We start from the raw sequence: 24,557 nt of genomic DNA on the forward strand, positions 1-24,557 counted from the left end.
GTAAACCAACTTAAATAAATTAAGGCATTTTGGTTTATCCAATTTAATCTCCCATCACCATTTATTGCTCAAACTATAAAATACATCCCTTTGAGCCAAATAGTGTGCCAATTAAATACAGACCGGCTCATAGTGTTGAAACTCAAACTGTATCCGTCCAGTCCGGGTCTAAAAGGCACCAGCACCACGGGGTCATGGACCAGCCTCTTCCCCACTAGACCAACCAACAGTGTTCAAGAAAAGACACTTTAATAACTATTGCTCCCTACGCCGGCCTCGCCGATTCCTATGATCACCGGAGCGTGGCCCCTGTTATGATCGGTCCAGCGGCCAGCAACCCCAGACGTCCCCCGTCAGCCGGTATAGAAAGGAGGACGGACAGCCCCCAAGATGGGGTGTGCCCGGCACCTACCGCCGCCAGCCTAGCAGTGTTATCAGCCGAAATTGCGACGGTGAGTGGCCGGCACACATTATATTCCTGAACGCAGGGTGCCATTGCCGATGCTCCCCCCCGCCCTGCTGCAAACCTGAGCTGCCCCAGGCGATGGTTGTCGATCCCAGGGGCTCCGAAACGGTGGCTGCCCACATGAAGGACCTCGCACGCCACCAGCCGCCCTCGGCGGCAGAACAAACCACGTGTATGGGGGGGGAACGGGCACCTGAACGCTGAGGGCGCCTGCGCCGTCAGGGCCCTCGCTCACCAGCCCGAAACCATGATCCCGGCAGGCAACCCGGTAAAGCCCTTATGCGCCCCATAGCTATAGCCATCCGACCACCCCCTTTTCCCAAGAAAGCAAACCGAGACGGGAAAGGGTGAATCTCTGAAGCTCGCAGCTGTCCTGTCCATTTTGCGGCGACCTCGGCGGCAAGGGAAGCCGGGGGGGGGCAAGCAAGCCCTGATAAAGGGCACCCGCCCTGCCCCTCGGCTTTCCCAGAATGCCCGAGCGGCCGCTGATTGCTCAGGGGCGTTCCCGCGCTATTGCGGGGAACGCCCCCCAGCTGATGAGGGAGCCGAGTTGGTTCCCGCCATCGGCAATTTTCGGCCAGGCGATATTTCGCCTGGCCTTTCATTTTTTACATTTACAAAATCCTGGGGCACACCACCAACCAAAATGACACCCTAAGGCACTCTCCTGTCTTTTTCCATTCCTGTCTCCTCCCTTGTGTGTGTGTGTGTGTGCGTGTGTTTATGTATATAAACTCTTGAACCATTTCCAAAAACAGGTCAGGACTGGGGTTTTTTTCTCTCTTATTCTTTCCAAAAACAGGTGAGGACTGTTTTTTTTCCCCTCTCTTATTTTTTGAACATTTCTGCACACAATGAAATGAAAATTGAAATTAAAAAATAATGTTTATTGGTTAATTTTGTTCAAAAAAGCCCGCCCGCCCCCTTTTTTGTGATTTCTTTTTCAATTTATAGATAGTTTAGCATGCAAAATGTGTACAATTTTACTAAATTTGGTGTGAGATTACTAGTTTGAACATTCCTGATCATAAGAAAAATATAAATGAAATGAAAAAAAATGATGCTTATCGGTTTTTTAAAATCAGAAATAAGCCCCCCTTCCCCCGGCTGCTTGCAACCATTTTCACTTTAAATGTTTTTTAGGCTCCAAATCCAAAATATTTTTAATATCTTAGGCTTTCATTTACTCAATTTAACATTGCTGATCATCAGAAAAATATTTTGGGGTGGGTGGGGGGTGAGGTGGGGCTAACTTTATTCTGGGCAAAAAAAACCCATTGAGTGTTTCTGGTTGTATATGACCCAGACCAAACATATTTTTTTTAGGTACTTAAATTTGATCTTTTTGAAAACCTTTTTCACTGAGAAACTAGTTTGAACATTTCTGAACATAATGATGGGAAAATTGAACTGAAAAAATTTGCTGCTTATATTTTTATTTCAATCAAAAGGCCGCCCCCCCCATTTTTTGAGCATTTCGTGTCAGTTTATATCTTTTAAGGCTACAAATCTCTAAGGAATTTCCCCCCAAAAGTTTTGATATACTAAATTGAACATTCCTGATCATAAGAAAAATAGAAATGAACCGAAAAAAATGATGCTTATTTGTTTATTTTGGTCACAAAAGGGCCACCCCCTTCGGCCTTGCTGTGTGCCATTAATTTAACTTTTTATATATATCTGGCTAGAAATATTGGGAATATCCTTTTGAAAAGCAAGCACATGATAGCCAGACAACTAATTTTATGAAAGAAATCCATTTTATGTAATTTTGAAATTAACAGCATGATTTTTATATAAATTGAAATAATTGAACACAGCGGGAGGGGGGACTTTTATGTGCAAAATAAACAAATAAGCATCAATGTTTTCAGTCCAATTTTCATTTCATTATGTTCAGAAGTGTTCAAACTGGTAATTCAATGCCAAAGTTATTGAAAATATTTGGAATTAGGGGCCTAGAAAAATTTATAAAGTGACATGCTTGAAAAAATGGGGGAAGGGATGGCCCTTTTATGAGCAAAATAAACAAATAAGCATCATTTTTTTTCAGTTCAATTTTCATATCTTTATGTTCAGAAATGTTCAAACTAGTAATTATACACCAAATTTAGTAAAATTGTACGTTGTTTGCAGGTAAAACTATAAATTGAAAAAAAAATTCACAAAAGGGGGGGATTTTATGAGCAAAATAAACCAATAAGCATTATTTTTTATTTCAATTTTCATTTCATTGTGTGCAGAAATGTTCAACCTAGTTTCCAAGGGAAAGAAGTTTTCAAATTGACCAAATATAAGCACTTAAAATAAAGAATTTTCGGTGTGAGTCACACAGACTGGTAAACAGTACAAGTATATAGTGGTTTTGAACAGAGCAGCAGGGTTAAAAGGCTGCATTATGATTGAATTTAGATGGTATCCTGCAACTAAACAATCATAAACTGATTGTAAAACAGTTACTGCAGCCTACTTATGAGGAGCAGCTGTTTGGGAGTACATATGGGTTGTCTCACAATTCTCCTTTTCCTGGAGCGATTTCACTGGTTAGGATCCATCATCCATGATCTCCACCGTAAAGCCCATCACTTATTCGCAGGATATTTACTGTAGCTTGCAATGATGCTCACTGATCACATCATTGACCAAATAAATAAATAAATAAATAAATGTCTTGCAATGGAATTGAATACTGAATATTTTTTTTTATTTTCTTATATTTGGTTACTATTCTATAAACAATTTCTTGTCTATAGGTTAAAGACACACTATGCATTGTATGAGCCTATGTTACGACAGCTGAATGAAAAGTATGAGATTCTACTAAGAGAGAAAATGCTTACAAGTTTGGAACGAGACAAAGTTGTTGGGCAGGTAAAGATTACAGTAATTTTAACTTACATTTTTATGGAAATCATTTAAAAGATCATATTATTTAATGTTTTAGGTAAAGTTTAATTCTATGCCATTCCTCAGAATTCAAGGTGAGTCAAAGATAAAAGCCAAAGTTAAATAAATGCACATGAAATAATTTATTTGTTGAACCTGGCATTTAAGAATGCCTATAAGTACATATCATCTTTCTTTTAAATAGTAAAATTTTCTCTTTCTCTAAAAACAGTATGATTTTGGGAAGAAAACCAGTTGATATTTGTTGATTGATTGATTGATTGATTGATTTGGACTAATATGCCGCCCTTCTCCAAAGACTCAAGAGTACACTAATAGCTCTTTGTTTACAATTGTAGCCTTCTAGGCCTTTATTTCTTAATGTGCAGTAAAATTTTATAATTTGACATTTTAAAGCAGAATTCTCATTAAAGTTAACAGTAATAAGCAATTACAGTGGTACCTCAAGATACGAACCCCTCGTCTTACGAACAATTCGTGATACGAACCTGGGGTTCAGAAAAAATTTGCCTCTTCTTACGAACTTTTTTCAAGTTACGAACGCCAAACCCGAACTTCCGGGTTCGGCATTGGGAGGCTCCTGGGAAGCCCCCGGGCTGTTTTAAAAGGTGACCGCCGGGCTGGGGGGCTTCCCAGCAACCTCCCGAATCCCGAACTTTTGCCGAACTTCCAGGTTCGGGGTTCGGGGGGGTGCTGGGAAGCCCCCCAGCCCGGCGGTCACCTTTTAAAACAGCCGGGCGGCTTCTCAGGAGCCTCCCAACGCCGAACGCGGAAGTTCGGGTTTGGCGTTTGGCTTCCGGAGGCTCCTGGGAAGCCCCCCGGCTGTTTTAAAAGGTCACAGCCAGGCTGGGGCGCTTGCCAGCAGCCCCGACTCCCTGCCGCTCGCCCATGGCCGGCAGAAGATCGCTCTTGCCCGGCTTCCGCGCGAGGCATCAGGTCAGCATTCTGTGGGGCGGGCGGCGGGGAAGCCGGCGGCTGTGGCAGCTGCTGCAGGAGGCTTTCCCCCTCCTCGTCCGCCGCCCGCCCGCCCAGAATGCTGACCTGATGCCTCGCGGGGAAGCCGGGCAAGAGCGATCTTCTGCCGGCCATGGGCGAGCTACAATAAGCTTCCACGCCCTCGCCCGTGCCTGGCGGGAGGTGAAGAGTGCTTTGCCCAGTGCAAAGTTGACAGCAAGCAGCTCCGCAGTCCCCAAAGGAGGCTTAACCCCGCCCCTCTGTCCCACCCCTCGCCCGTATCCGGCATAACTTCCTCCTGCCTATCCCCGCTCTTCTGCCGGCCACGGGCGAGGGGTGGGACAGAGGGGTGGGGTTAAGCCTCCTTTCGGGACTGCGGAGCTGCTTGCTGTCAACTTTGCACTGGGCAAAGCACTCTTCAGCTCCCGCCAGGCACGGGCGAAAGGCGAGGAAGCCTATTGTAGCAGCTGCCACAGCGGAGACATTTGGGGTTTTGGCTGGGGGGGGGGAGGGGAAGGCAGGAGGTCCGGCCCTTCATTTGCCCTCCCAGCAAAAGACAAAGCCGCACAGCTCCGCATCGCCGAAGGAGGCTTAACCCCACCCCTCTGTCCCACTCCTCGGCCGTGGCCGGCAGAAGAGCGGGGATAGGCAGGAGGAAGTTATGCCGGATACGGCCGAGGGGTGGGACAGAGTGGTGGGGTTAAGCCTCCTTCGGCGATGCGGAGCTGCGCGGCTTTGCCTTTTGCTGGGAGGGCAAATGAAGGGCCGGACCTCCTGCCTTCCCCTCCCTCCCCAGCCAAAACCCCAAATGTCTCCGCTGTGGCAGCTGCTACAATAGGCTTCCTCGCCTTTCGCCTGTTTCAGCTTTCCATCCATCCACGTCACTTCGCCGCTAAATCGTATGGCAGCAAACAATCTTTGGGGTTTTCGCTGGGGGGAGAAGTAGGACCTTCCTAACTTCCTCCCCCCCCCCCAGCGAAAACCCCAAAGATTGTTTGCTGCCACACGATTTAGCGGCGAAGTGACGTGAAGGGATGGAAAGCTGAAACCGGGCTGTTTCAGCTTTCCATCCATCCACGTCACTTTGCTGCTAAATCGTATGGCAGCAAACAATCTTTGGGGTTTTCGCTGGGGGGAGAAGTAGGACCTTCCTAACTTCCTCCCCCCCCCCAGCGAAAACCCCAAAGATTGTTTGCTGCCACACGATTTAGCGGCGAAGTGACGTGAAGGGATGGAAAGCTGAAACCGGGCTGTTTCAGCTTTCCATCCATCCACGTCACTTTGCTGCTAAATCGTATGGCAGCAAACAATCTTTGGGGTTTTCGCTGGGGGGAGAAGTAGGACCTTCCTAACTTCCTCCTCCCCCCCCAGCGAAAACCCCAAAGATTGTTTGCTGCCACACGATTTAGCGGCGAAGTGACGTGAAGGGATGGAAAGCTGAAACCGGGCTGTTTCAGCTTTCCATCCATCCACGTCACTTTGCTGCTAAATCGTATGGCAGCAAACAATCTTTGGGGTTTTCGCTGGGGGGAGAAGTAGGACCTTCCTAACTTCCTCCCCCCCCCCCAGCGAAAACCCCAAAGATTGTTTGCTGCCACACGATTTAGCGGCGAAGTGACGTGAAGGGATGGAAAGCTGAAACCGGGCTGTTTCAGCTTTCCATCCATCCACGTCACTTTGCTGCTAAATCGTATGGCAGCAAACAATCTTTGGGGTTTTCGCTGGGGGGAGAAGTAGGACCTTCCTAACTTCCTCCCCCCCCCAGCGAAAACCCCAAAGATTGTTTGCTGCCACACGATTTAGCGGCGAAGTGACGTGAAGGGATGGAAAGCTGAAACCGGGCTGTTTCAGCTTTCCATCCATCCACGTCACTTTGCTGCTAAATCGTATGGCAGCAAACAATCTTTGGGGTTTTCGCTGGGGGGAGAAGTAGGACCTTCCTAACTTCCTCCCCCCCCCCCCAGCGAAAACCCCAAAGATTGTTTGCTGCCACACGATTTAGCGGCGAAGTGACGTGAAGGGATGGAAAGCTGAAACCGGGCTGTTTCAGCTTTCCATCCATCCACGTCACTTTGCTGCTAAATCGTATGGCAGCAAACAATCTTTGGGGTTTTCGCTGGGGGGAGAGGTAGGACCTTCCTAACTTCCTCCCCCCCCAGCGAAAACCCCAAAGATTGTGCCTTTCTTTGTTGCGCTTCCACCAGCATGGCCTGGCTGGCAGCGGAAGATGTAACCGAGCTCACGGGGCTGGGCTCGGCTCCCCCTCTTACCAGCCCAGCAGGCAGCCGCCATGGAAGGCTCCGTTCCCTGTCGGCCACGGAGACCGGCCCCGTGGGCTCGTTTACATCTTCCGCTGCCAGCCAGGCAGCGCAACGAAGAGAGGCATTCGCTTTCCTCCCGCCGGCCCCTCAATCGGGCCGGTAGGGAACAGAATGGAACCAGCCCAGAAGCAATAGACGCAGGATCGGGCCGGCAGCAGGCGCAGGGCGAGGCAGCAGGTCTGCATCCTGGGCAGGCGGGCGGGCGGCGGGCGAGGAGGCGCGGCCGAGCGGCGACAGCGGCGGTTCTCCTCACTTCGGAGAGCTTCCTGGGCATGAAAACGCACGAATCCAACAAGAACGAAAGCCAGGAAGCTCTCCCTGGCGGAGACCGCCGGCCCCTCAATCGGGCCGCCGTGACGGGGACCACTGGCCTGCCTAGCGGGCTGGGAGGGAGGTGGAATACGGGAGGAGGAGGAAGAGGAGGAGGAGGGAGGAAGGAGAGAGAGAGAGAGGGAAGCCGCCCGGCTGTTTTTAAAGGTGACAGCCGGGCGGCAGCGTTTTTTTGCGGTTGTTTTTTTTTTGTTGCACGGATTAATTGACTTTACATTGTTTCCTATGGGAAACAATGTTTCGTCTTACGAACCTTTCGTGTTACGAACCTTTCCCTGGAACCAATTAAGTTCGTATCTTGAGGTTCCACTGTATTTCTTTCTTGGGTAGAACATACACTTTTTTTGCTTTGATATCTTAATCCTTAGCATCACAACATTTATAGCTATCAGTGGGGGGGGGGGAAAGTATTTAGTCAGACACCAATTGTGCAAGTTCTCCCACTTAAAAAGATGAGAGAGGCCTGTAATTGACATCATAGGTAGACCTCAACCATGAGAGACAACATGAGAAAATACATTCAGAAAATCACATTGTGTGATTTTTTACGAATTTATTTCCAAATTATGGTGGAAAATAAGTATTTGGTCAATAACAAAAGTTTATCTCAATACTTTGTTATATATCCTTTGTTGGCAATGACAGAGGTCAAACATTTTCTGTAAGTCCTCACAAGGTTGGCACACACTGTTGCTGGTATGTTGGCCCATTCCTGCATGCAGATCTCCTCAAGAGTAGTGATGTTTTGGGGCTGTCGCTGGGCAACACGGACTTTCAACTCCCTCCCAAAGATTTTTATAAGGTTGAGATCTGGAGATTGGCTAGGCCACTCCAGAACCTTAAAATGCTTCTTACAGAGACACTCCTTTGTTGCCCTAGCGGTGCATTTGGGATCATTGTCATGCTGAAAGATCCAGCCACGTTCCATCTTCAGTGCCCTTGCTGATGGAAGGTAGTTTGCACTCAAAATCTCACAATACATGGCCCCATTTATTCTTTCATGTACACAGATCAGTTGTCCTGGTCCCTTTGCAGAGAAACTGCCCCAAAACATGATGTTGTCACCCCCATGCTTCACAGTAGGTATGGTGTTCTTTGGATACAACTCAGCATTCTTCCTCCTCCAAACACAACGGGTTGTGTTTCTACCAAACAGTTCTACTTTGGTTTCATCTGACCATATGACATTCTCCCAATATTCTTCTGGATCATCCAAATGCTCTCTAGTAAACTTCAGACGGGCCCGGACATGTACTGGCTTAAGCAGGGGGACAGTCTGGCACTGCAGGATCTTGAGTTCCTGGCGGCATAGTGTATTACTGATGGTAGCCTTTGTTATGTTGGTCCCAGCTCTCTGCAGGTCATTCACTAGGTTCCCCCGTGTGGGTCTGGGATTTTTGCTCATCGTTGTGGTGATCATTTTGACCCCGCAGGATGAGATCTTGCGTGTAGTCCCAGATCAAGGGAGATTATCAGTGGTCTTATATGTCTTCCATTTTCTAATTATTGCTCCCAGAGTTGATTTCTTCACACCAAGCTGCTTGCCTATTGCAGATTCAGTCTGCTGCAGGGCTACAATTTTGTTTCTGGTGTCCTTTGACAGCTCTTTGGTTTTCACCATAGTGGAATTTGGATTGTGACAGTTTGAGGTTCTGGACATGTGTCTTTTATCCTGATAAAAAATTCAAACAGATACCATTACTACAGGTAATGAGTGGAGGACAGAGGGACCTCTTAAAGAAGAAGTTACAGGTCTGTGAGAGCCAGAAATCTTGCTTGTTTGTAGGTGAACAAATGCTTATTTTCCACCATAATTTGGAAATAAATTCGTTAAAAATCAGACAATGTGATTTTCTAGATGTGTTTTCTCATGTTGTCTCTCATGGTTGAGGTCTACCTATGATGTCAATTACAGGCCTCTCTCATCTTTTTAAATGGGAGAACTTGCATAATTGGTGTCTGACTAAATATTCCCCCCCACATACTGGAGTTAGTGTGCTTATGTGTGTGTATATGTATATGAAAACACATGGCACTTATGGCTTGTTCATAGGTCAAATATTGTTTCCTATTACCACAGTTACTATGTTTAATGCATAGCACTAAAATCCATAAATCCACAGAAAAGCTGCTGCTAATTATCATTCTTTTTACTGAGGCTCTTCTATCATTATTTTCCATTCCTTCCATTTTGGCTTTGGGAAGTTTTGATGAAGTGAATTAAGAATTCTATTCTTGAATTAAACTACTTTGAAACTATTTATGCTCTATTGTAAGCAGAATATTATTTTAAAAATACAGTAAAAGCAGAATTCACTGTTCTCTATTACGGTTTGTTTGAGATATAAACTAATTGAAATAAATTGAAATACGTTAGGCATAGGTGACATCATTTTGAGATATGATGTGAAGGAAGAGATGAGGACATTAATATATTAGTTCAGAATCATAATGTTGGAAATGACTGTTTACTCCAGTGATGGTGAACCTCTTTTTCCTCAGGTGCTGAAAGAGCATGGGTGCACGCTATCGCATATGCGCGAGTGCCCACACCCATAATTCAATGCCTGGGGAGGGTGAAAACAGCTTTCCTCACTTCCTGGAGGCCCTCTGGAGGCCAGAAATGGCCTGTTTCCCAAATTCTGTGAGTCCAGTAGGCTTGTATTTCACTCTCCCCAGGCTCCAAAGACTTCCCTGAAGCTGGGGGACGATGAAATTGCTCTCTCTCATCCCCCCAGAGGCTCTCTGGAAGCCAAAAACCCCCTCCCAGAGTCTTTATGTGAGCCAAAAATCACTTCGCTGGCACACACATGCATGTTGGAGCTGAGCTAGGGCAACAGTTCGCATGCAAGCAGCTATGGCTCTGAGTGCCACCTTTGGCACCCATGCCATAGGTTTTCCATCACTGGTTTAGTCCATTGAGGCCAAAGTCCTATTCAGTGCAGGAATCCAATTAAAGAATCCTAGATAATTGGTTAATAATATTCTGCTTCAGTGCATTCAAAAATAGGAGCCCCTCACCACATTGAGTAACTGATTACTGTTTTTAATATTCAGTCAGAAACAGTTATCTTATAATGTAAACTGACTATTCCATGTTCTTATTTCTGGAATGAGAATAAACAGGTATTTTTGACATTTGAGGATCTGTTGAACATTTGCATCATCTCTTGCATCTTTGTATCTATGAACCTATTTGATTGCTAGGACAAACTACCAGAATAATTTCTGGTAATTGCATGTTTCAGGGTGTAGATTCAGGCACATAGCAATAGAAATAGCATTTTAGATTTATATACCACTTTCACAATGCTTTACAGCCAGAGGTGGGCTGATAAGGTAGAACAGTGACATGTGCTCACCCCCATGGCTCTGGTAGCAGTGTCTAGCATGATTTTGCTACTGCACCTGTGCAGGTAGTAAAATCTCATGCGGAGACGCAGGTGCGGCCATGTTTCGGCATGGTTTTTTGCTTTTGCATGTGCAAAACTGCCAATGCAATACTCAGATTGAGGATTCCTTTTCCCCAAGTGCATTATTTTACATTTGGAAACATTAAACTGCAGTTTCCATTGCTTTGACCATTTATCTAGTAACGCTAAATCATTTACCATATTACAGACCCCTCCAGGAATATCAACCCTATTGCACACTTTAGAGTCATCGGCAAATAGGCAAACCTTCCCTAACAAACCTTCCCCTATGTCACTCACAAACATATTAAAAAGAATAGGACCCAGAACAGACCCTTGTGGCACACCGCTTGTAACCTGTCTCTGCTCAGAATACTCGCCATTAACAATAACTCTCTGATGTCTATGCTTCAGCCAGCTTGAAATCCACTGAACTATCCAGGGATGAAGTCCAATCTTCACTAATTTATCCATCAGCTCTTTATGTGGAACCGTATCAAAGGCTTTGCTGAAGTCCAGATAGGCAATATCCACGGCACCACCTTGATCCAACACCTTTGTGACATAGTCAAAGAAATCAATGAGATTAGTCTGACATGATTTGCCTTCAGTAAAGCCATGCTGATTTGGGTCCAATAAGTTATTGTTTTTTAGGTGCTGATTTATCCTCTTTTTGAGTAGAGTCTCCATCATTTTAACTACAACTGATGTCAAGCTAACTGGCCTGTAGTTACCAGCTTCTTCTCTACTGCCCTTCTTGTGGATAGGCACAACACTGGCCATTCTCCAATCCTCAGGAACATCTCCTGTTAACAGGGATTGGTTAAACAAATCAGTCAGCAATGACAGATCTGAGTTCTTTAAGAACTCTGGGGTGGATGCCATCTGGACCCATTGCCTTATTTATCTTTCATCGTTCAAGTTCTTCTAAGACATCGGCTTCTAAGATCACTGGAGCTGAATCCGTACAGCTGGAAGCAATGCTATATCCCTCTATAGTATTATTTTGTAAGGTGTCTTTTGAGAAAACTGAACAGAAGTAGCTATTGAAATGGTCAGCGATCTCCTTATTCCCATCAATGCATGTATTACAGATATTATATGTAATCTGATATCATTAGTATTCTGAGATTTTCAACCATATAGAAATATTTTATACTTAATGTCATATGTTATTTCTGATTTTCTAAAGGTTCTTGATAGATTTTTCTTTCATTGTTCAGATTACTGGCTTACAAGCGACTTTACAAAGCTTGGAATCTGGAAACAACATTCACATCCCTGTGATGAAAGGTAAATATTTAGCTATGAACCAAAAATAAAAGCTTTGAAGATAATGTTTGCATGTCATGGTATTTTGCACATTTCTAGAAATTTAATATTTATCTACATATTAAATTTAGACATTATTTAAATAATTTAAAATGTACACAAACTTAAATTGTCTAAAACTAATGCTATTTTATACAAAGTTATGCAGAAAATATCAATGAATAAGCTAAGGGCATTGGAATCCCTGGCATCCACTGTATACAGTGGTACCTCTACCTAAGAATGCCTCTACTTGAGAACATTTCTAGATAAGAACCGAGTGTTCAAGATTCTTTTGCCTCTTCTTAAGAACCATTTTCTACTTAAGAACCCGAGCCTGGAAAAATTTCCCAGGAAATTTGAGAACGGCACGAAGGCCTGGCCAGTTTCCTGCTATTCCCTCTTTAATCCCGGCCATCTCGGGCTTTTCTGGGCTGCCAGAGGAAACTTTCAGTGGTGCTTAAGGAGGCTTTGGCAGTCTAGAGCGAATGGAGCATTTTCCTTTCTCTGGGCTCTTGGAGAGGGAATAAACCACTTTGCTGTGGTGACTCCCTTGCGCTGCCTCCCATACACCCGGCACGAGGTTGCCTCCCGGAGCATTTGGGTGTAGAAAGGCAAAAGGGGATGCTTTGCCCCAGCTGGATAAACTCGGCTTCAGCCAAACCGAGGAGTCTCCACAGTGAAGGAAAGGCACCGGCTACAAAGTGAACGAGCGAGAGGAGAGGGGAGCCCTTCAGCATGGGAAGGAAGAGGAAGCAGGGAGCAGCAGCAGCAGCAGCCACCTTTCAATCAAAGGAGTGGGAGGTTCCCCCCTCTTGCCCACCTGGGTTTCTCTCTCTGGCACAGTATATAGGAGGTAGCCTCGCGCCAGGTGTATGGGAGGCATCTGCTTCTCCTTGCCGCCTCAGAGTTGCTCTTTTTTTTTTAAGCCTTAAAGATTTTGATTTTTTTTATTCCCCTCACCTCACCTTCTTTCTTCGGCAGCAACTGTCCTCCTCCTCTTCTTCTTCTTCTCCTCCCACCCAAATTCTGAGCTTTTATTTCTTTCCTAATGGGTTTGCACGCATTATTTGCTTTTACATTGATTCATATAGGAAAAATTGCTTCTACTTACAAACTTTTCTACTTAAGAACCTGGTCACAGAACAAATTAAGTTCTTAAGTAGAGGTACCACTGCATCTACATTTTTTGTAAAGAAAAAGAAAAAGAGTTTGTTGAGAGATGTGCATGCTTAGAGAACTCTATATCCATTAGGTTAGACTATCATCCAATACCTCTTATTTCATATCTGCTGAGTTACCTTCAAAATACAATGGTTTTTTAGCTATATTGGTCTTAAGAAGAATGAATCTGAATAATAGACATCTATAAATATTTAATAGCTTTTGACATCCACAGCAATGCTCTATGGATTGGTTAATTACCCTGAGATTTTCTCGATTTCCAATATTTTAGATAAATGTATAGCCGTACTAGGCTATACAGTAGATTCATCCTTAAAATGAATTCACATCAGAAATGTTTATAATTATTTTCACTTTCTCAGTCTTTTTTTTGCTAAATTGTAAAATTTGGAGCCAAATGAAGCCAAACAAAAGATTCATCCCTGTCTTTGCATAAGACAGCTCAGTAAACATCTGATAAAAGGGATCAAATTTAAATGATTCCCTGAAGAGCAAGCCATATTTCTCAAGGTTTGAAGGATTTCTTTTAATCTCAGTTGTTATTTAGACATCTGGATTCCAGTTGCCTCTTTGTTGTGTAAATTGATGCCTTGACCTTGGGAACTGTTTTCCCCCAGGCTTTGGCAAAGAGAAGAGGAATCTCTTGTCTTTTGCACTTTATTCTAATCTTCTCTTCCCAGCTGAAAGTATCAATTTCAATAGAGAATTGCTAGCCATAAAAGCAACATTGACTGATGGAGGCATTTCTTGAAGGGAGCAGCCAATAAATACACATATTTATAAGAATTGGGAGCATTGAAGAAGGTGTGAACCCTAACTTCACATCAGATCAGTTTCTTGATTCTCTTTTTATATCGTCTATACTTCCCAAAGGTTTGTCAAATGAACTCTCACACAACCTTGAATGCAATATTGTAAGGCAACCCCCTTTCTTGAAATTCACCAATTTTACTGCCACCCCAGAAAGGACACTCCTGAAAAGTCAGGGCTGGGGAGGCAGGCAGTAGTTCTTTTACACTGTTTGCAATAACTGGATCCACGTGTCAAAGCTCAGAAGAACAACTTCCATTGAACCCAAAAGACAGATTCTTTTTATTTCACTGTTTCTGAAGGTTAATTCTTTCATAATAGTCATTTATATTTCCTCCTCTTCTCAGGGTGTTCCTTAGAATACTAGAGCTGGAAGGGACCGTGGAGGTCTTCTTGTCCAACCCCCTGCCCAAGTCAGCAATCCTTATATCATTTCAAACCAATGGTTGCCCATTATTTTGTTGAAAACCTCGAGGAATGAGCACCCACAACACTAGGAGGCAAGCTGTTCCTTTGATTAATCATTCTGACTATTAGGAAATTCTTCCTTATTTCCAGGTTGGTTTGTCCTCTGACAAACTTTCACCCATTACTTTCTGTCCTGCCCTCAGATGCTATGGAGTATAAATCAATGTTCTTTTCCATGTGACAGCCCTTCAAATACCATTTTTCCCTTTCTTAGGTTAAAAATACCCAGTTCCCTTAACTGTTCACCCTATGATTTAGTCTGCAGACCCCTTATCTTTGTTGCTCTTTTTTGCATTCTTTCCAGGGCCTCAGAATCTTTTTTATATTCTAGTAAGCAGAAATGGACAGTGTATTCCAAATGTGATATCAATAGTGCAGTATACAGTACTATCACTTCTGATACATCCAGGATTGTGTTAATTTTTGTGGTATCTGCAGAACAGTGTTGTCCGCTAGTACACCTAGATCCCTCTCACAGTTACTGCTGTTGAGCTAGGTATCATCTATTCTGTACCTATACATTTGATTTATTCTGTCTTAAGTCCAGGAAGTTTTCTCACGGCTGAACTATATTTTGTTGGATAGACCAATGCACAAGTTTGTCAAGATCCTTCTGAATCTTGAGTCTGTCTTTCTATCACAACTAAAAATTAATGGGAGACTTTCTGTGCTAGATTTTGGTTAATTTACTCACTCATCTTCTGAGGGAATACTACCTGGGGGCATTTGGTGACTTCTTGTCACTAGAGCATATTCAGAGAAATTATTTGATCCCATTCTTGTCATAAAGAATATTCACTATCTTCTGCTGTTACTCTAGGACAGTGTTTCTCAAATAGTGGGACGGGGCCCCCTAGGGGGGCGCGCAGAGCGATGCTGGAGGGGCGCATAATCCCGAGAATGTGCTTTTTTGCCGCAGAGACTAGGGGTTTTGTGCAGCAAACAATAGCACACAGCACACCGCAAGAGATATAAAGTGCATATGAAGCGCTTGGCTTCACTGTGACTATGGTGGGAGGCAAGGAAAGACAGGTATGTGTACTGTGTCTAAAAATGTTGGCACCAGACAGCATGAAGCTAAATAAATTAATCACGTTACATCCCAATCATGCAGCTAAGCCGTTTGAGGTTTTTCAGTGAAAACATGCTGAATATTGCAAACAATCGTCTCCGCAGAAAGTTGGGGGCGCGTGAAATGTTATCTGAAATATTATAAGGTCTCCTATTTGAACAGTGGGTTAGACTAGAAGATCTCCAATGTCACTTACAGCTCTATTCTAGTTGATTGATTGATTGATTGACTTACTGATTGATTGATTGATGAGTTATATTCTGTAATATATCTGCTGTAGATATTGCTGTTATATGCACCTACCTATAATATATTTTGAGGTTCCACTATTATTAATACCTCCTTGCCTAATATGTATTCTTTTTTACTTTCCTTTTATAGTTTTTAATAATGAGTATTGCTTTATTATTTATTATCTGTTCTTTAGCTTTATTGTGAGAGTCACTTGACAGTGAGATGGAGAGCTACATAAAATTGACTAACTAACTAACTAACTAACTAACTAACTAACTAACTAACTCCTTTTTCCTAGTTTGGTACTGAAATTAAAATTAGATTATGTTCTGAATAAATGGATTTATAGTACCTATTTAGTTCTCAATACAATTTAGATTTTCTATAATTTGATGGAACAGAAATTACAATTTCTGTTGGGGTTTACAATTTTGGGAATTTAAAAAGAGTCCTTTTGGAGTGAGTGGCAAATAAATGAATGAATGAATGAATGAATGAATGAATGAATGAATGAATGAATGAATAAATAATAAGGTGTTCTGTCTAAATGGGCAATATGAAAAGTTCTTAAATAATTGAAATAATATTCTTTCTGTTAAATTTCTATACTTCTCTGTAATAAATTGTTTGTGCCTTATAGTGGGTCATTGGTGTGACAGAGAGGCTGGATTAGTGGGACCTTCCCAAAGAGCACTTGGAGAAGCCAAGGAACAGAAAGTGCATTCTGCTGTTAATGTACAAGATTCAGCCAAAGATACAGCAAAACAGATGAGCAAGACATATCCAAAGGTATGGATGTTCTTATTTATATATTTATTTTAGAAGTTTATAAGGCTACCCAATGAGTCTAGGCAGAACATCATAAATACAATCCAATGTAATTAAAATAAATGAAACACCATAAAAGTAACCATTAAAATATAACCTAATGCACAGGATCCACCCACCCACTATAACCCAAAGTCTAGGAAAAGATAAGGTTTTCAGAGCTCTTTTAAACAATTGGAGCCAGATATATCAGGAGTGGTAGTGGTATTCTTAGATTTAGAATTTAAGCTTTTTGAATTGGAATGAGCCATTTAGGCTACTAAATGATTACTGGCTGCAACTGCCCACACAAGTAAGTGTGGAATTACTAAAGAAGTAGCATAGATATCCACAAATATTATACCAATGGCAGGAGTGAAATGCCACCAGTTCAAGAGAACTGGCAGCAGACATGTGGCATGGTTCACCAAATCAGCAGCGACAGCTGGCTGGCCATGCCCCTGAAACGGTCACCTGGTTGCTCGCTCCTAATCTTCCACACAGCTTTTCTGGCAATCCCCCATGCCCGCTTGCCTTCTGAAGTCAGCATCCAGTCCATGACAGGAGATGCTTCTGGCTCAGCCAGTGGGGGGCCTTGGGGGAGATGCAGCGGCTGTGCAGGAGGCCCCATGAGGCCTTGGCACAGCTGCTTTTGGCCAGCAGAGTGCTGCTGGAGGCCGAAAATGCCCCCCATGGCCAGTGTTCCCTCTAATTTTTTTTCAGTGTGGGCGGAAAACTACAGTGTCTGAGCGGCAACTTATTGTGTAATTATTTGGGGCTCGATGCTGAGGCAGAATAAGGTCCCTTCCCACTATGTTATTCTGTTATTTTATATTTCAATTAATATCATTATTCTCTTATAAATCCAGATAGGCTGTCATGCCTACTCCTCCTTCTTATACATGCTTCTTAAAAGAAACAAAAAACCCTTTTACAAATTTTTCCTAATTAGGAAAAAAAAATCCCTTCTTTTTTATTAAAAGAAATTAATAATAAAACAAAACCCAAATTTATTACTATTAAAACTAAAACAACCAGCAAAACCAAAAACACAACTATTAATAAATCCATGCTTTAAAATCTTCATTTCTTAAATATTTATCATAGTATTATAGAAATCTAATAATACTATGAAAATCTATCTGAACACCAATACATCAATTAATATATTTCCATATTTACTTTTCTATAATTTCATTCAATATTTCCAAGCTCAATTAATTTTCAGGACTTAGCATTTACTATTATTAACTTTCATCAATCTTCTACATTTCCAAGTATATTTTAAATTCATAATGCAAAGTCATAAAATCATACATACATATCATAAACCCCTTATTTATCCTATGTATCTTCCATTAATTTACCTACCGTATTTTTCGGTGTATAAGATGCATCTAGATTTTAGAGGAGGAAAACAAGGAAAAAAGTATTTTGAACCAAATGGTGTAATATTATATTGTTTAATAAAATACAAGTGTAGCAGAATACTTTTTACAACCATGTACGTTTTTTAAAACCATGTACACTTTTTACAAACCTCAAACTTGACAGCTTCAAGACTTGTGGACTTCAACTCCCAGAATTCCTCCACCAGTCATGCTAGCTCAGAAATGGGATTTGAAGTCCACAAACCTTAAACTTGCCCGGTTTGAAGACCCTTGCACTCCTAACTGTACTGTACATATCAACTCTTCACTCACACACACACACAAATCCCACCTGCTCTGCCTGCAAGAGCTCAGCACCCTAAAACTACCAAGCGCTTTCAATATTCTGATATTGAACAATTCATGTTTCAGGTTCTATAAGCAGAGTCAGTTCAAGTTGAAATGGATTTACCAAAAGATGAACAAAACTAACAGTGGAAGTATTTAGACTATACTTCAACAGGTATCAGGATTATTAAAGGACTGGGAATTTCAAAAATATTGGCATGTGAGAAGGCAAGAGATTTGGGATGCAAAAATCAGGACACTAGCTAGATAGTAGCAAAGAGTTAAAATCATCCATAAATTAGTTCTACTACCTAGTGATTTTCCAGACTTTAGTAGCTCAGATCAGGTAGCCTTTAGTAACAACTTCTAGAGAGTGAGATGAAGGAGGGTTGGTGCTTGCATTTTTCTACTGCCTAAGATTCAAAGCAAAAATTAACAGACTGCAAGAAGTCTCCAAGGTGGGAGGGAGTACATCCACTCCTCACTCACACACACAAATCCCACCTGCTCTGCCTACAAGAGCTCAGTGCCCTAAAACTACCGAACGCTGCTAGTGCCTCCATCTTCAATCATTTATTTCATCAAGAATCATAAGATACAACGGTACCGTGGAACTGAAGAGGTGGCTTCGCCAGGATCAGGGATGAAAGTGGAGGTGGAGTCACGTGGTCAGAAGTGAAGGCAAGGACAGTAGGGCGGAAGTAACTAGAAAATGAAAGGCGGGTGGGCCACCCAAATTAACCAGTCCTGGCGGAGGCCGCGGCAGTTGTAGGGGCTTCCCTTGGAGGAGCAGCAGCACCAGGGATGTCTCCTCCACGCCCCAGGCCCCCACCACCAAATCATGAGGCTGAGCCAAACAGGCTCTGAGGGGGCAGAGCTGTCTTCCGCATCAGCTTGGGTGGTTTTGTTGTGGCAGGGGCCTGGCAGGGGCTTCGGAGCTGCCTGATCCGGGGTGAGCCAGCCCAGCTGAGGCTGAGGAGGTTGGCACCAGTGTCGTCTTCCGAATTGGCTTGGGTGAGCGGCTGTGGCAGGGGCCTGGTGACAGGGGGCTGCCCCCAACATGGCGGCAGGGGAGCAGGCAAAGCCGGCTGCCCGGGAAAGCAGCGCCTTTGAAAAGCGTGCTGCTTTCCTGGGCGCAGGGCTTGACATCAGCTCAAAACACCTTGAGTTTGACTCCCCTGGTCTATGTGATGAAACCATTGCCAGCACTTTAATGAGAGGGGTGATGAACTAGAAATGGTGATGATGATGAACCTGCTTATCAGTCTTCACCTCCAAATTTCTGAGATTCTTTTAAATTTTATGTGAAGTATAGTGGTTAAGGTATTTAACTAGGAATAGAGAGGCACAAGTTCTAACCTTTCCTCAGCCTTGGAACCTTGGTGGATGACTTTGGGCCCATCATTCGCTGACAGCCCTACGTGTCTCCCAGGATTATTGTGGTGAGGAGAAATAGAAAAAGGGAGCACTATGTGTGCCTGACTTCCTTACAGATATTATCTTGCTTCCTAGGATGTAAGAAATATTTCATCTCTGTTTGTTTACACAATAGATAGAAACAATTTTCAATATCACACTGAATGGAAAATTGAATATTAATAATAATTAATATAATTTACAAAATGTATGTCATATTATTCTGAGACTCCATTGAGTAGAGACAATCAACAAACCAAACAACAATAAAAAGTACTTTTTATAAACCTATGAATAAATATGTCTTAAAATCTTAATGAATACCATTAATTAATTTTAATTTTTCTTGCTTTATTTTGATTTAAGGATTCAGAGTTTCCTGAAGGTATCCAAGTAAATCCATACCTTGCTTGTGCAAAAAAATGTGTGCGGCCGTTGAAGTCTGCAATATATAGACTGAGCAACACATTGAAAGTTCATGATTTGGCAGTGACCTGGTAGGTGTTCTTAAACATTTCTTAATGATTTCATTTTATTGTTTAGCATTATAAATAAACATTTGCTTATTATTGGTTATATAGTGATGTTAATACAATGATTCTCCAATGCACTGCTGCGGAGAGTCCAACATGGGTGATACTTCAGCCTGATTGGTTAGGGACTGAGTTAAATTATAATATTAATTAGCTCCGCCCTGTAGTCACCCCCTTATAGCTCAGTTTAAAAAACTCAGTCGTAGTATAGGGACTTGAGTTTTTCTTCTCTTGGTTTTTTGAATTTAAAGTGAATATGAAATGAATTTTAACTGTTGATATAAATAAATACATTGAATTAATGTTTTTTCTTTTTCTCCCTCTCTTTTCTTTCACAGAGGCAGAAACGGATTGGAAGAGTCAGGTGCCTACCCCCCGAGGGTACAACCTGCATCTATCTACCTCCTCAGAGCTCGCTCCCCCCGTGGGAACAGCTCAGAGGAACGGCTTTCCCTTGGCAGGGTCCCTGACCTCCGTGGCCAGACCCCTCCTTTTGCCTTGTGGTTGGATCCAGAGCCGTTTTTCTTACACTGAGGTCTCTGGCCTCCGTGGCCATACCTCAGTGAGCTCGGAGGGGCGACGGTACGGTTGCCTCAGCGGCTCCCCCCCCCTCCCCTACACATTATTGTGCTGAGCTCACCGAACGGGACAACAGCTTCAATAGGAGCTTCAGATGGGTCCCTTTGAAGACGCCGCAGAGAATCGCCGATTTCGGCGGCGGCGCGGCAAACGGCCGACTCACAGCTGATCGCTATAAAGGAAGCGATCTGTATAAGAGCGAGCCGTGGAGGCCTCCTACTGCGCCGGAGCGGCTGTAAGGCTAGCGGTTTCGCCGCGGCCCCTGTCAGGAAGACAGTTGAAGCCGTTAAAAGCGCCCGCCAAAATTTCCCGCCCCACAACGGCGCCTGCCATTTTGGCTTGCCGGAAATTGCCTGGCTAGCTGGGGAACGCCCATGGCACCACCGGGCAGCGCCATTTTGTGTGCTTGTTGGTGAGCTCGATCGTGGATCTACTTGTAGAGAGCGAACGTTTGGCAGCCACACAATCAAATTCTCAATTTCAACCGTGAGTGATATTGTACTAATGGCAGAACAAGCAGCCAGTGCCCCGGCTGAGGCAGTATCTGGGAGGGAGGAAGCTCCAAAAGTGAGCACAAAGGCTACCTCCTCCAGAACCAAATCTAAGGCCTCCTCCTCATCATTAAAGGAGGCAGAAAGGAAGATCAGGACTCTGGAGGCGCAGCTAGAGGCCGCCCAAAGGCAGGCCTCGCTGGTTCCTTCACCTCCTCCTCAGACCACAACCTCAATGCAGCCACAATTACAACACTGGCTACCTGGTTGCTCCCCGGGCATACAGAGGGGTTCTGAGCCATCGGTGCACAGCATTGAGCTATCCCCAGGCAGACAGCCTCTGAGCCAGCCCAGCGAAGCACCTCCTAGACCGGAGTTCTTACTGCCCCAGTCAAATGCATGGGGGGCAGGAGGCTACATATACCAACCGCCTCAACCAGCATATGCAACTACTTTGGCATCTGCAACCTTTACCCCATCGGCAGCCGGACTTAGAGTCAATGAAACCTGGCAGTCTATGCCACCTGCCTTGCAGGAGATGCTGACTTGTGCCTATACTCAAGGCATGGCTGTGGGGCCCCAGAAACCAATGATGCAGCAAGCAAGGCCACCCAGAAGGGATCTCTGGTCAGCTCCACCGGCTTCTTCCTTCCCACTAGATTCTGAAATGGATGAGGAGGAAGGTGAGTCGGATCATGAGTGTGAGCTGTCAGAGGATGAAGGGCCTCCCCCTGATCAACCTGCCTCAGCAATGCTCTTCAAACCAGCATTATTCGACGTCCTCTTGAGGAAAGCGAAACAGGTGGCCGCCTTATCTGCAGCGTCCAAGCCGGTTGAAACTGCAGCAGGCACTCAACCAGCAGTGCGCCTATTTACGGAGCCCCAGCCTGAGTCATGCCACATACCATCATCGCAGATATTTTTGGACAATATCAAGCGACCGTGGCAACAACCGGCGGCAGCTCAGGGTCCCTCAATGTTGGACAGAAAAATGTACACTTTCGACCCTGAGATTGAGGACGTGCTGGCTTTTCCGACAATTGACCAACCGGTGGCCAGCTTGGTCTCAAGTGCTTTGGTCCCGTCGGAACTTGCAGAGGGCCTCAAGCCTGACGACAAGAGGGCCGAAACACTAATAAGAAAGACCCATCAGATGGCTTCATGGGCTTTAAGGGCTTCGCTATCCGCTTCATTCTTTAACAGGGCCTGCATTCTCTGGTTGCAAGAGATGCAGACCAGAGTAGGACTGGAGGAGGGGCGCCTTCGGCAGGATATAGGCAAGCTTCTTTTGGCCTCTGAGTTCTCGGCAGATGCTACCCTGACTGCAACCAAATTTGCTTCACGGGCGATGGCGGCCACATTGTCCTCCAGGAGGTTGCTCTGGCTACGTTCCTGGCAGGCTGACGCAAAATCTAAGTGGCGGCTAGCTTCGGCTCCTTTTCATGGCTCAGAGCTTTTTGGTCAGGCCTTGGATAAAGTCCTTATAGAGGATAAGGACAAGAAGAAGGTGCTGCCTAAATCAGCCAAACGAGCCGATCGTCGCCAGACGCCATTTTACCACCGCCAGTCCTTTCGTCAAGAGCCTGCCACGGCGGGCACATAAAATTCAAGGCCGTATTCTGGAGGATTCCATCAAAATATATTCAGGAGCAACAGAGGAGGCTACGGTAACCGAGGGCGGCAATATCAGCAAGCCAGAAAACCCTTCGGGAATGCAGGCCAGAAGGGATTCCATGGCCAAAAGTGACTGCACCACTGGGATTCCCATCGGAGGCCGCCTTCAGGCATTGTCTTCGGTATGGGAAGACTCAACCACAGACTCTTGGGCCATCAACACTGTTTGTCGGGGCCTCAAGCTCAATTTCCTCCGTTTACCACGTCAACGTTTTGTTCAATGCCCTTGGATTGCATGCCCCCACAAGAGGTTTCTCCTACAGCAGGAGATACTACACCTGGAGGACATAGGGGCTATAGAGCCGGTTCCATTGGACCAGTGGATGCAGGGGTACTACTCAGTGGTATTCGTGGTACCCAAGACTTCGGGGGGATGCAGGCTTATTCTAAACCTGAGGCAGCTCAACGTTTACGTACAATATGTACGATTCAAAATGCACTCACTCCGCACGATACTTTCTTGCATCAGGAGGGGAGATTACATGACCTCTATCGACTTGAAAGAGGCCTACCTGCATGTACCGGTGCACACGGAACATCGCTAGTTCCTCAGGTTCTGTGTCAACGAGCGCCATTACCAGTACCGGGCGATGCCGTTCGGGTTGTCATCGGCGCCCAGGACGTTCACAAAACTTCTGGACATCCTGACAGCTTCCCTAAGATCCAGTTCGGTACGCCTCATGGTGTACCTGGACGATATTATTATCCTGTCCAGATCTCCAGAGAGAGCTCGCACAGACCTACAGTTGACAATTCGGACCTTGGAAGACCACGGCTTCACAGTCAACCTTCCAAAGAGTCATCTCATTCCCACGACCCGTCTTCAACATTTGGGAGCGGTGATAGACTCTCAGGTGGGCGAGGTTTTCCTTTCGGACGAACGCAAGAGGAAGATTCGGGACATGATAAGCTTTCTTTGCCATCAGCAGCGAGTGACCCTAGCCTTGCTATCTCAGATACTAGGGTCATTCGTATCTTGCACAGACATCGTCCCTTGGGCCAGATTCCACACCAGGCCCCTACAGTGGTTCCTCCTCCCATACCAGCGGAGTCGATCGAGCCACTCCCAGCGTCTGGTATCAATCCCAAGGAGTGTCAAGAAGTCGCTCCCATGGTGGCGCTCGCCCGCGCTTCTTCGAGGCTCCCCCTTTCTAAAACAGAGGGAGGTGGTTATCACCACGGATGCGAGCCTCAGAGGCTGGGGGGCTCACTCAGAGACTCAAGTGGCTCAAGGGGTGTGGACATTGTCAGAGTCAGCAGACAACCACATCAACCTTCTGGAATTGAGAGCGGTATTTCTGGCTCTTCAGGCATTCCTAGAGGAGTGTCATGACACTCATGTCTTAATTCTCACCGACAACGTGGTGACTCGATCCCACTTGAATCATCAGGGAGGGACGAGGTCAGCAAGACTGATGCGAGAGACGAATATTCTATTCTCATGGGCAGAGACATACTTGCTTTCAATCAGGGCAGAGCACATCTCCGGGGTAGCCAATGTGCAAGCGGATTGGCTCAGCAGGTCCACCCTCCAACCGGCCGAGTGGCGTTTGGGAGATCAGGCATTTCAGGCGGTGACAAGGAGGTATGGGACTCCGCTGGTGGATCTATTTGCCACAGCAGAAAACACACACCTGCGTCGCTTTTTCTCTCGTTTCCCTTGTCCGGGAGCCGAGAGGATCAATGCCCTCAGGAGCCCGTGGCCGGAGGGCCTATTGTATGCGTTTCCGCCAGTGTGCCTCATCCACCGAGCAGTGGCCAAAATAATTGCGGAAATGGCCAAGGTGATATTCATCGCCCCTTATTGGCCTCGCCGCCCATGGTTTGCGGATTTAATGGACCTGTCAATCACATCACCATAGCGACTC

The 24,557-nt window shown here is 44.8% G+C and overlaps 1 protein-coding gene across 24 annotated transcripts in view; it reads left to right on the forward strand.

The window, feature by feature from the left end:
* SPAG16 (sperm associated antigen 16) overlaps positions 1 to 24,557 on the forward strand; it is a 295,145-nt gene that overhangs the window by 74,391 nt on the left and 196,197 nt on the right. For all 24 annotated transcript variants that reach the window (XM_070732193.1, XM_070732195.1, XM_070732200.1 and 21 more), the window contains 4 exons: positions 3,220 to 3,337; positions 11,615 to 11,684; positions 16,112 to 16,260; positions 19,779 to 19,909. In XM_070732193.1, coding sequence (XP_070588294.1) covers positions 3,220 to 3,337; positions 11,615 to 11,684; positions 16,112 to 16,260; positions 19,779 to 19,909 — 468 coding nt within the window. The remainder of the gene's footprint in view (positions 1 to 3,219; positions 3,338 to 11,614; positions 11,685 to 16,111; positions 16,261 to 19,778; positions 19,910 to 24,557) is intronic.

Source organism: Erythrolamprus reginae, chromosome 1, assembly GCF_031021105.1.
Source record: "Erythrolamprus reginae isolate rEryReg1 chromosome 1, rEryReg1.hap1, whole genome shotgun sequence".
Taxonomy (NCBI): domain Eukaryota; kingdom Metazoa; phylum Chordata; class Lepidosauria; order Squamata; family Dipsadidae; genus Erythrolamprus; species Erythrolamprus reginae.